The 12652-nt window shown below is 48.6% G+C and overlaps 1 protein-coding gene across 14 annotated transcripts in view; it reads right to left on the bottom strand.

The window, feature by feature from the left end:
* Positions 1-12652, bottom strand: part of TNRC6A (trinucleotide repeat containing adaptor 6A) — a 128165-nt gene extending 115513 nt beyond the window's left edge. For 10 of the 14 annotated variants that reach the window (XM_068907836.1, XM_068907846.1, XM_068907832.1 and 7 more), the window contains exons 1-2: positions 12560-12610; positions 475-543 (exon numbers count right to left, since the gene is read on the bottom strand). In XM_068907836.1, the coding sequence (XP_068763937.1) occupies positions 475-543; positions 12560-12595 (105 nt within the window). In that variant the 5' untranslated portion in view covers positions 12596-12610. Of the gene's footprint in view, positions 1-474; positions 544-1795; positions 1863-11795; positions 11913-12559 lie in introns of those variants that run through there. The other 4 variants (XM_068907837.1, XM_068907835.1, XM_068907829.1 and 1 more) reach the window with 3 other exon arrangements.

Here is a 12652-nt window from a genome sequence, read left to right on the forward strand (position 1 = left end):
TCCTGCAAGTACAGCAGGGACCTTCTCAGGACAAGGGGACTGTGAAAAGTCCCTTCTTCCTTGCCACGCACAAATTCAGTGCCACTAGGAAGCTGGGTCTTTATCTCTAATCTGAGAAATAATCAAGGAAGAGCGAAGAAGGGCCATCTCCACCCTGCCCAGGTTTTATGAAAAGGGCCCTTTTTTATTTGCAGTGAAAAAGAGCTGGAATAGGAGAATTCCATATAAAGCAAAGGTTAAATGAAAAAAGGGAATTGTGTTCTTCTCATTCCTCTAATTCTTTCTGCTGCATTTTTCTTAACAGCCACAGCTATAATCGAGAGGGTCAGTAAATACAATGGTTTAGGTCACAGACAACTGTTTCGTTCATCTCCCGTTTCCTTTAATGATAGCCTTTCCTCTATCCTGGGCCTGGTTTTCTTCTTCAACCTGAGTTTTTTGGTGGAGGCAGAACTGCAGATCTGCATCTCTTACCTGTTTTTCTTCACTCCTAAGATCCTCGTTTACATCGTCCTGGGCATGATTTGACAATTCTTCCATTACCTACATTGAAACACAATACAATCTTATTTGACCGTGAGCGAGGTGGGTTCCTCGCCTCGCCAGAGAGCTGCCTAGGGAAAGCTCAGACAATCTCAGCACCCGCCTGCTCCCAGCTGATGGAAGAAGCCGCGCGGCTGGAGGGTGCCGAGCGCTGCCAGGGAGGGCCATGCGGGAGAGGTAGCTGTGTACACACGTTCCCCCTTCCCACTGGTGCTGCCAGCGCAGGCAAAGCAGGAATCGGTTCCAAGGACAGTTATGATATAGCTACAGGAAAGGAGCAAATTCCCCAGCTGGAAAAGGATCAAGTTGCTCCCCCTTCCAAAACCCTTGGTATATCACGGTCTGAGCAGGACCTTCCTCTCAAACATGTGAACGACAAAGTGTGCAGGAGCAAGTTCTGGCCATGGCTTCGAGTCCCTCTGAGTTTTGGGGCCCCAAGTATAAACTGCCTGCAGAGAAGGTGGAAGGTGCTCATTGCAATGCCTATGGCTGTCCAGGGCCTTCCCTGCTCTGTCTGCTTTCCAGACAGCAAAGCAGGCAGCACAAGGGTTTCACAGCAAGTCTGCCTCAAGGGTGTGAAACAACCAACACACTCCAGTGCTGTCACCCTCATGCTCAGCCTTGCTTAGCTTTGCACACAAGTACACCTGCACAAACCTCTGGGCTGGGTCTTTTAACCTTTCTTGGCTTGTAGCCTCTTATAAATGTTCTGCAGGACATCTGTTGAAGGGAATAAGCTTGAAGACAGCAGGCTTGCTGCACCTATTTATCTTTTGTAGAGCTTTAGGAATGGCCCACAGGCACCCCGTCCCCAGGGTCTGAAGACCACTGGTTGAAGCCACTATGCTTAATGCAAAGCTCCTTTTCAGAGCTGAGAGCTGGCAAAGAAGCAATAACGGTGAAACAAACATCAAGGCCTCAGCTCAGTATTTCACTGGCCAATGAAAAGACAGCTTTTACCTGCCCCAAATCTGGAAAAGTGAGAAAAATATTTGCTATATAACTCTCAGCATTTACAGACTGATGTAAGGTGCTTCGTGTTGCTGGCAGCCACATCTGCCCCGAGCAGCTCAAACTTAAGACAGATTTAGATTGCATCGCAGGCTGTGGCCAAAATATGACATTCAGCCAAACCTCTGTATTTTCTGCCTATTTAGGCCCTAAAAGAAATAATGAAGCTGATGACAGGAATTTCACTGAATCTACCTAAATAAGAAGTGCTCAGAAGCGAAATAGTTTCACATTTACTCACAAGAATGGCACTTGGGGTGGGAGCTTTCCTTTCACTTGCTTGGCACTTTAAATCCCGACGTTATATGCTAAGACAAAAAAAAAAATGTTATGAGCACACATGGGAAGAAAGGGGAAAGGTTCACTTGCTGCCCAGACTCCAGGAGCTGCTGGAGGACAAGGACAGTGCCAGCACGGAGGGTGCTCAGACGCAGGAGCAGGGGTGGTACTGCAGTCTGTTGTGCCCCAGTCACCCAGGCGGGTGGAGGTGCAGTGCAAAGGCCACGCACACCCAGGTCCTCCTCTCCTTGCCTCACCCTGCACAGGCCTCCGCCTTGGCTAGGCAGGCTCCATCCAGAGCATGCTGAGCCTGGATCACCATGGGCTGCCCCTGCACCACAGACAGGGGGATCTGCCATGCACAGTCTCCTGTGACGCACTTGAGAAGCATTCGTCTCCCCTTTGGCTGCACCCGTGTGACACAGAACCACAGCCTCCTTCTGCACTGGTGCTGCCCCCAGAAATGCCAGAACAGGCACTGACCCGTGGGGCCGGAGAGGGGTCCCGGAGCAGGGGAGATGCTGCGGAGGGCACAGCCGGGAGAGCACGCTTGGCAGCATTCATCTTTACAAGCCACATCTTTGCTCTGCAGGAGCAGGGCCCCTTCTTTCTGGCATGGAGACCTCTGGGCAGATGTGCCAAGCGTGCACAAATGAACGCCTGTTTCAGGTGTCCAGGTGAGCCCTCAGATTTCAACTCTGAAACAGAGAATGACGCTGCGTGGAGGAAAGGAGGGATGGAGAAGCGCGAGAGGCTGCACCACTCCTGTTCTTCTTTCTACCAAATCTGACAGTGCAGTCACACACATGTGCACGTGCAACAGCGAGCAAAGGTTTGCCAACCACCCCACAGCGAGGCGGCCGCTGTGCAAACACCATAAACAGCAGCCTTGGAGAAAAAGCGTTCAGGGAGTTTTCCTTTGGTTCAGCTTGAGACTGAATCCATATCAGAGCAACTTCACAGGGAGATTCCCTGGGAGAAGACTTTCAAACTGGACTGAAAAATGCTTTGTGTTGTGCATTTTAGAGCAAAATCTAGAGGTGATGGATGCTCTGAAGAGTTTTCCCAGCTCCACCGTCTTTGCAACCCCAAAATTTACTCCTCCAAGTCCTGCCTGCATCTTCCACTTGATTAGTTGCTACACCTGTGCGCTTGGCACATGGAGGATTTGCTGAAGCCCAGCAGGTATCGCTGCATATAACTAAAATGCACATCCAGTTAATTATTGATAATCGTATATTTCCCTCTCCAATATAGGCTTCGAGCAAAGCTTTTGCTGAGGAAAGCAAAGCAAGACACTTTGTTTCTGTTAGTTTTTTAAAAAGAAAAAGCCTAATTTATCCTAATATGACACCAAAAGCCAGCAAAACATTCTTCGGATACAGCATGCATTCACTAACAATATCTTTGCAGTCACATACCAGGGAGATTCAATTATCTGGCAGAACATGTCCCAGAGGCATTTAGATAATTGCAAACATAAGTACAAAATCTGCCACTAATTATTAAAGAAATACCAAATAAGGAGACCAAATGATAGAAAAGTAGTCTTACTGAGCATAAAAATCACTCACACATGCTGGAAGCGGCAGTATTTTCACAGGGGTGCTTTTCATTTATGATTCTGGGGAAAAAACATACGTTGCAGAACTAAGGGAAAAGTGTTGCTACTGTAGGACTCCATTATGCTGCTCCGAATGCAGACCTAACCGACTGAGGCACTCTGCAGGAGGAAAGGGAGCTGCACAGGAGGCTGAGCAAGGAGAGACGGGAAAGAGGAATAGCAGCTCTTACTGCCAGAAAACAAGTCAGGCCACCATCTTCCTGAGCAAAGTCATCAGATCTGAGCAAAGAGGGAAAACTTGGCCCTAGAGGCAATGCGAGGGGTGTGGGATGAGGCTCCTCTGCACCAATAGCACAGCTTGAAAAGCTCCTTTAGGTGAACTCCGACCACCAGTCCCTGATTTAGCCCTTGGCTTCACTGGGTAGCTGTGGGCAAGTCTCTTTTCCTGGCCCTGAGAAGGACACACCGAGGGAGGTCTCAGCCGAGGCAGTCCCTAAAGCACCTGGCAGTCCCCCAATAAAAGGTACTCTATGCAGCGAGTGTCAGGGTGGGATTTAGCACCTCTTATCACTATATTTGCATTGTATTTTCTTTAGAATTGCAGACTCTTTATATTAAGATTTTGGGAAGCAATAGTTCCCTAAGGGGAAACTCTGAAGAAGGCGGAGATTGCAAAGCAACTGAAGCCCACTGAACCTTTGTTGCTTTTCTTTCCTCCCCAGCTACCTTTTGAACAATGTAATGCAGAGACAAGAACTGAGTTTTGTGGTACTTGCCTTGACATTTCTGCTACCTACCCTGCAATAATAGCAATTACACTGAATATAGGTCACAAATGATTTTCACTGAATATTCAGCAGCTTGAAACAGAAAACAGTCATGTACAAACGGGTGGTTTTTCCTATATCCTCTGTTTAATAGCTACAGATTTCCTTCCAAAACACCAGGCAGCAGCAGAGAGGCATACAAGACGCTTGTTGGACAACATCAAACACACACCAGAGCTTTAACATATCCCAAACCGAAGAACAATCCTGAACAAAGAGGAAAGGATTCATCCCAGGCTCTAATTTTCTCCCTAGCTTTTAAATTAAAGGCTGTTTCAATAATCTAAGGTGGGGGGCAGGGCAAATCCTATGCGATTTCCAGGCTTTTCCTACCTGCTCCCTCCTTTCTGAACTGCAGTGGACCTTGCAGCTCTCAGAGTGGGTTGAGATCTAGCTCAGTGCCTGTATAATTCCCAGTTCATACTTCCTTTTGGCGCAACCAAAGCAACAGCAACTTCCCATAAAGTAACATCTCCAGAGTCAGATGAAGTTAATGCTCTCAGTTCAACCACACGTTTACACTTTAGAAATCGACAGTATTCCTTTCCAGACTGTCCAGGAGGCAGGAAACCTTACTTTGAAACTCTAAGATCTCACCCAAACTCCCCAAGAAAAGCAGAAGGTGCAAAAGAGTCCCTTAAGGTTGACAATAATCAGATGTCTCATGTGTGCTGACCTAACTTCAGAGATTAATTCATTTTAATGCAAAACAATGATTCTATTCTTGTTGCAGTGACTTGCCACATTCCAAATTCCAGTTTCTGTTTGTTTATGACTATTGGACATCACCTAATGGCAGAACCTAGAGTGGTACAGCAAAAGAAACAGCTGCGGACATTTGCGAGACAGCTGTGGAAATTTGGTCAGAGGAAAAGATAAAATAAATAAAGGTTGAGAGTAGGAATGCAGCTCTTCATATATTCTTACCCATTATTCAGTACCTTTTGTGAGGATGCAGGGAAAAATCTGAATAAAACCCACTAAGATGCGGTTAGTAACCAACAGGATTTATTTAGAGACACAAGTGTGTTTCCTTTTCCGAAATACAGATTTCCTCCTCCGCACACACTCCACGACTGTGTCTAGCCTCAGGCACCTACAGCTTAGGCAGGTGACATGATTCCTATGTACATCTGGAGGGGTGAAAAGTCTCCAGAGATGACAGGCACTGGGGGACTTCAGTCAGCCCTAAGTCAGCTGCATGCTCCTGCTGTCAGGAGCTGCAGTCATTTATTGCCCTGTCTCCTATTCGGCAGTGTCCTAGGGCACCGGCTCCCAAGCCTAAGAGGACCTGACCGGGGACAGGCCTGCGCCACAGCAATGCCCTGCAGAGCTCCCCTCCGGCTGCTGAGCTTGCGCTCGGCAAACTACCGAAAAACATCCTCTGCGGGTGGTACCAGGAGGGGTTAATGGGTGGGCACCACCCTGGGCTGCTCCCACCGTGGCAGCTCCGAGAGGCTGTCTCTGCACCACGCTGGTCTGAGCCGTACACACGGACCACCTGCCTGGAGAAAGGCTTGTCCCAGTTTCAGCGTGTGGTTCTCCAGATCAGACCATTTAAATTCTAAATAGCTAAGACAGACCTTCATTAATCGCATCCCCAGATGCAACGCTCGTGATGCAGTGTTTAAGCAGTGCAAGTGCAAGTAAATAAACCAGCCACGTCCACTAGCTGTCCATCTTGCTCATGCTGGGGCAAATTTCTATTATGCTTTACATCCTGATGTGCTCTCAATATCACCTTCCCAGTAGGACAAGCCTCCGTCAGCCACCGTATTGTCAGCAAGAGATAAGCTGCCCTACGCTCAGAAGTATATATAGATCACTCGTGGAGTACACAAGCTCTTTCTTAGATTTGAGTTGACGTAAGAAAAGGGCTCAGTTGTAAAAGAGAGACCCGAATGTAATCCTGGCCCCTCTGAAGACTACACAAATTTGGTTACTCAGTTCAGTAGAGACAGAATTTCTTGACATCTATCTTGGAACATACTGTTGTCTTTTACATGGCATAATGGACAAATCCTGAAGAATAATATTATGCCCAGAAAATTTGTGGGGTGCTCAGTCTAGACACATTCATAGAGGAAGAAAAAAAAAACCCAAACCCTGCTTGCCTAGCCTAGATAGCTCTTGCTGGTGGGTCTGGAAGCCACATCTAAGGCTCCTGTGGGACATTTCCCACCTGGTTGATGCTGAACTGAGAGAGATGGCAGAGCATGAACGGCGGTGGAAAGCTGCAGCTATCAGGAGCTGGTATTTCCATTTCCAAAGGGAAATTGGATGCTGCTAAACCGAGGTTTAAAAAAAATTGAGAAAAAAAGCAATGAAAGGAATGAAAATCAACCCAACACTATGACTGAAATAAGGATATGTCTGCTTACAGTTCAGTACAACTGCTGGTTACTGTTGCTATCTATAATTATGGACTGCCTTTATCCCTTGAGGTTCAAGTTTCTTCCCACCATTCTTCTGAGTTCAGTCATTTATCTTTCCAATGTTTGTAGATATTCTTTGGATCTGTTTTCCCCTCATGTCACAAACTTTTTCAAGACACACCAGGGCATTTCATATTGCAGGAAGTTCACAGCTGGGACTGTCGACCCAGCTAAACACTACCAAGAAAAACTAAAGGTTAATTTTGGAAGCAGTAAAAAAACTTTCGTTTTGTCCTTTCTGCTGTCTGTCTAGCTGCTCAGACCAGGAATCTCTATCCCTTTCACATCTCTACTAAACCCTTCAAGGATAGAGTTCATCTTCCAATTCAGTCAAAGGAAAGGAGAGAATTAAAAACGATGCAACATGCACAGTTTCCAGCACCATAAAGCTGAAGGGTTTGGAAGGAAGCCCATGTTTGAAGGCTCCTAAAGAGAAAGCAGCTTCTCTGTGACAGCATTTTGGCAAAAAAGCAGTGTTATTTAAATACAACAGTTTCTTCAGTCAAAGTAAATAATAATTAAGTAAACCCAATTAAAATCAAGAACTCTCCAAAACATTCGCAGAAGCATCTGAATACTTGACTAAACTCCTCTCAGCACCAACAGCACAGGTCCATTTGCAAAGGTGGGGAATTAGACATGCAGAATATGCGGCCAGCAGTTACTAAACCCCGCGACCGGGTACAATGGCATTAATCACATTTGCACGCCCGCAGCTAAGGGCGCAGTCTGAGGTGCAGGCGTGCACTGGACGAACAGGGAGGATGAGAGGGGACTGCCGTCTCGCACGTGCAAAACACGCAGCAACGTGCAAAACACGACGTGAGAGGGGCCTGAGCTCGCCCAGGAGGGGGCCCGTCCGCCTCTGCCCGGCTCCCCGCTCCTGGAATGTTTTTCTCGCATCGCAACTGCAGAATATCATTATGTTTCAGGTTTTAGAGTTAGGTTTGTGCCTGCTCCTCAAAGTCAAGAGCAAAATCTCAGGAAAGACAACCTGAATGTAACCAGCAGGGCAGCGTTTTCCTGGGTCTGCAGGGCAGCGGCACGGGGGGGACCCGCGGCGCCCCGCTGGGAGCCACCCCGGTGCAGTGGGGCACGCGTGCGCATGGGCAGGAGCCTACCTGGCCACCGTGCCGTACGCTCGGACAGTGTGGGAGCGGAGCCCCCGCTGCCCTCAGCTGCGGCGCCGCTGTCCCTGGGGCAGAGGAGAGGGACGTCTCCCTGCCCTGCGCCCGGGACGGGTCCCCCGGGACCTGCGTGCCGGCAGGGTTGCCCAGAGGAGCCCGCGCCACCAGAGCTGCAGGAGACCAGTCCCTCGCACCCCGCATGCTGGGACGGCTTTTGTGCTGGCAGAACAGTTCAGGAGCCTCCGCGAGGCATCCCCGAGGCAGGAAGGGCGAGTCCTTTCCCTTGGATTCCTCAGGAATATCTGCAAGATTTGCCACGGGAGCGGGACAAACGTGGTCCCTCCTTGCCTCACGCAAGCTACTCAGCTCCTTGTCACTCTTAAAGCAAGCAGGACTCTAGGGGCAATTCACAAAGCAGACAACAATTGTTTAACCTCAGCCCCAAAGACACAATTTTCTCAGCACAAATTCACAATACCACTTCATGGCTCCAAAGTATTAAGAAAGCCAAATGCAAACCGTGGAGGCACCGTGGCAGCAAAGGAGCACATGAGAACGTGGTGAGCACCACCCATGCGTGCTGGATGGGTGCGCACAGAGCCATCGCCCCGGCCGGCCAGCGAGCAGCAGACGCTGCTGGCAAAGCACCTCGGGAGAGACTGTGCAAGACAGAGCGTCCTGTGCCCACAGGAGCTGCCCTGCGGGAGACGGTTTGAAATGCGCAGCAAGCAACACGCCTGCTGTTTGCTCTGCTTGCACAGAGGGATGCAAAGGTGCCAGCAGGCTGCTGCATCCCTAAAATTTCTCTCTCTTCCTGCATATCTCAACAGTTGGGTATAGTCTGCTCCCTTGCTCCTGCCCCCTAACCTCAAACCCTTTCCCTTCTCAGTTCTGTCACCATGACCTTCTCTTCTCCTGCCTCTTGGCTTCTCTCCCGTAAAGCCAATCTACACTGGTAGAGAGAGAGAGCTGTCTCTCCTGGGACTTACCTCCCATCCCTTCTCTTCCTTCCAGGTATCCCTCCCTCCTGCTGTGGCAGGTTCAAAAGCCTCCCCCGTAGACACTAATGTCAGCTGGCAAACACTGGATTACAGTCCAAGGGTAATCTAAGAGCACCGGATGAAAGACGTGCTGGTGGTGGTGCAGCGCCCTGCCGCTCTGTCGAAGCTATTGTAAAGTCTGCCCTTCCGCACCCTGTAACTTTGGCCCTGGACTGAAGCAGGGATGCCTACATAATATTTTGCAGGCAGCTGTGAAATCTCTCTGCCCATGCTCCAAACCATTCACATTGGCTTTAGAGCAGTGCTGCGTAATATATCCTTTTTGGCATCCGGAGCTAGCTTATTAGGGCTCAGCTCTGCACTAACTGCAGACACCCACCGTTTAGAGCGCGTTCGGATCCTGCCAGCTCAGAACAAGGCCAGAGCTAGCTTGCATCTGCCTGTAAAATAATGTGCAGTGCACCTCCAGATGGACGAGCAGGACGATCAGCCTGTGGGTCTGCTTGGCCAGTTCCTATTCCCTAAGAGGGAAGACTGGCAAACACTTCACCCTGCCCAGCAGGCTTGGCTTACCAGTGCCCTATATTCCAGGTGCTTTTAGTTGCAGAGGGACCTAAGTGACCACAGAGCGACCATTGAGACCTAAGCGCTGCTCACAAATAATTGTACGTTATTCAACACCCAAATCAGTCCTCATAGAAAAATCTCTGGGACAGCTTCTCCGTGGACTGCTACATCTGTTCAGTGACTGCTTCACTGTTTATTTCTTCCGCACAACCTTGAGCCCTGCTATGAGCAAGCTCTGCAATTATCTTGCATCTTCTGTGGAGGAAACAGTCCACCTAACAGCAGAGCAGGACCACAGGAACCGTGGAGACCCAAGGGACTCTGAAAACGCGTCTCTTAGCCTGCAATGTTGGAGGGATGCGGTACTGCCTGCTGGCCAAGTTCAGTGGCTTGGGGTAGCCTGGCTTCCTCACTGTTAACAGAAATTGGAACAAGTTTGCCTACAGAACAGCTGGAGGCGAGTTAAGGGAAGGGAAGTTGGACATTTACCTGCTGGCTGCTGGTCACAAAGTCTTTGAAAAAATATAAGACACCAACCTCAAACCCAAAATGCCCCACAGATGACATTAGCAGAAAAACAGCCTAGAGATGTTCACAGCCTAGAGCTGTTTCCTGGCACAGCAGTGGATGCCACCGCCGCATCCTAAGTCACACAGAGAGCACCAAAAGCATACGTCAATTATTCAAGCGCAAAAAGGAAAGCAAACCAGCTGCAATGGACACGTTCCTACAACAGAGCCTCTCTTTGTTGGACACACATTCAATAAATACAGGTCTGTTTGTTAGTTTTTGTGAAGCACTGAGGGCTATAAAACCCCAAATTACTATAAACAAAAAACCTTTATGCTCAGGTCCAAGTGTTGTGTGGAATTCCTTGATCCCACATCCACGAGATGTGGACAAGCACGGGCTGCAGCCAAGTGGTTATTTAGAAGACATATTTTCTAATTTTTCCTCCCAGAACACTTCAGTTTTCCTCAATTCTATTTTAAATTGCATCTGGATTGAAAACAGCTGAGAGAGACTTACAGAAATCAGCTGAAACACCCAGGGAGAAATTTCAAATATATCTAAAGACAGACTTGTACTTTCTGCTGAGACTCGCTCTGCTGCGGAGGCTCTGAAGCTACAAACAAAGGCAGAGGGAACATTTGTAGGAAAGTACACAATCATGATGCACATATTAAAGAGCAGGATGTATGTTGAACAGAACATAATTATATCTCTGCGATGACTATTTTTTCAGTCTGTCCTCATTTCCATGCCGTCTTTAAAACAATGCAGAGTGTTTTCATTTGCAACACAGAGTATTTCATTTTCTCAGACATTCTTTTGTCTAAAAAGCTCTCTCCTTTCAGCATCAGCATAATAATAAAACAAAAAAAAAATCAAGCTCTTTTTGAGATTGTCCTTAAAAAGCCCAGGCATTTTGGAGAGATGCCAAGGTGCTTCCTGAGATGCACTCGCTCTCTGTTGTGAAGCTAAAAGCTTTCAGTGCAGGACTCCAGGAAGAAAGCCTCCTGACTAATTTAGTCTCTGCTTTGGTTCTCAGTTTGCAGAAAATTGATGAAGGCTGCTGGCTTGAAAACTGAAAACGTCAGATACATTTTCGAACATCTTTATTTATTTTCCCGTGAAAATATCAAGATGCGTCTATTCTGATGGCAACATTAAAAACAAAAAAATCCCATATCCAACAGACCCCAACCAAAACAGCTGCTTAGCTAACGCCAGGGCCGGCTAACCTGGCACCTTTCGGACAGATCTGACATGGCATCGCTGTTTGTATAAAACACAAACCGTCAAGGGCATAGGCTGAAGTCTAAGCAAAAAATCCAGTCCCGGGAAAGGAAGAAGCCGCTCGCACACGCATCCGCGTCTGCCTGTACAACCGGGAGTGCCGCGATACAAAGGAAGAACACGCACAATTCTCGCATGGCCTTCCCTTTACCAATCAACAATCAGCAAGCATGACAAATAATTGTTTGCAGCTGTCATTAGCTGAAAACAAGGCAAATCTGCATATGCTTAATCTTAATTAGGCAGACTCGGCAAGGAGCCCTTGCCCGTTGCTACCAAACAACCATTTCACTCACAAAAGGGCGACAAAAGCCTAGGCATGCACACGCACACAAAATGTTGATGGAGAAAGCCAACTGCCTGCAAAAGACTAATCCTACCGCAACCCCACCTCCCCAAAGCAAGGGAGGTTATCCGAAGGGGAAAAGCCCGTGCCAGAAAGGTGCCCGAGTGTCATCTGAAGCTCCCCTTTTTACCTGCTCCCTGCCTCTCTCTGTCTCACTATTTCTTTGTGCTGCGTCTCCCTGCTCACTGTCAGAGCCTGGCCCAGATGCAATGCGCAATAGTGGAGTTGCTATCAATTAAAGCAGAGGAATTTTGCCACCGAATGCATCATTGCTAATCATTCAACTCTCGTTTACCTCTCAAACGAGCAGGCATTGATCGACTTCGCAGAGGCATTTCCATTCAAAGACGAAGAGAGGAAGTTTGGAGGAATAAGAGGGGCTGTGGACCTGAGGCCAGGCTGGGTTTGCATCAGCAGCCCTGGCACGGGAGGCTGTGCTGGATTATGACTTAGAATTTATGAGAGGACTCCTTGCTGCAGCAGGGAAGGAAACCAGGTCACAGGCTCCGCAGTAAACGCTCCGCAACTCCACGCTGCAAAATATATTCAGCCCGTCGCGACTGGCAGTGACGTCAGCAGACTCACAGCGGAAATTTGCACCAAGCCAGGGCAGAATCTACTCAACCTTTTTTTCCACCATTTAAGAAAAGAAGCCCAAAGCCCTTGAATTTTGCCGAGTACCCCCTTTGCCAAGCGGCAATCTTCTTCCTCTTCCAAACCTCTCCCATCGTCTGCCTCGTCCAAAGACGCCTGGCACAACCCAACAAGATGTTATTTAGTTGTTGCACAGGCTACGCATAAAGCTGTGATGGGTTTGGAAAGCTGCCATTTCCCTACCCGCCGCAGACCTGGGACTGCCGGCAAGGGTTCAGGCAGCATCTGCACTCTTGGCGTGCCGGTATCCTCCGTCCCCCCGCACGCACCCGCCTCCATCCGCGCGCTGCCAATTCACGCGTTTCATGCACACGCACCGAACAATTTCTACGCACGCCAGGAAGGCAAAAGCTGCACAAGCATGCATACAAAACCCACGACCCAAACGAGCACGACGTGCTTTACCTGGAAGCTCACGGAGCGAAGAACGAAGGGAGGCATCGGAGGGCCAGATCACCTCACGCCCGCATCGTACCGAGGAAGGAGAAACTTGTCGTG

This window comes from Struthio camelus, chromosome 15, assembly GCF_040807025.1.
Source record: "Struthio camelus isolate bStrCam1 chromosome 15, bStrCam1.hap1, whole genome shotgun sequence".
Taxonomy (NCBI): Eukaryota; Metazoa; Chordata; class Aves; order Struthioniformes; family Struthionidae; genus Struthio; species Struthio camelus.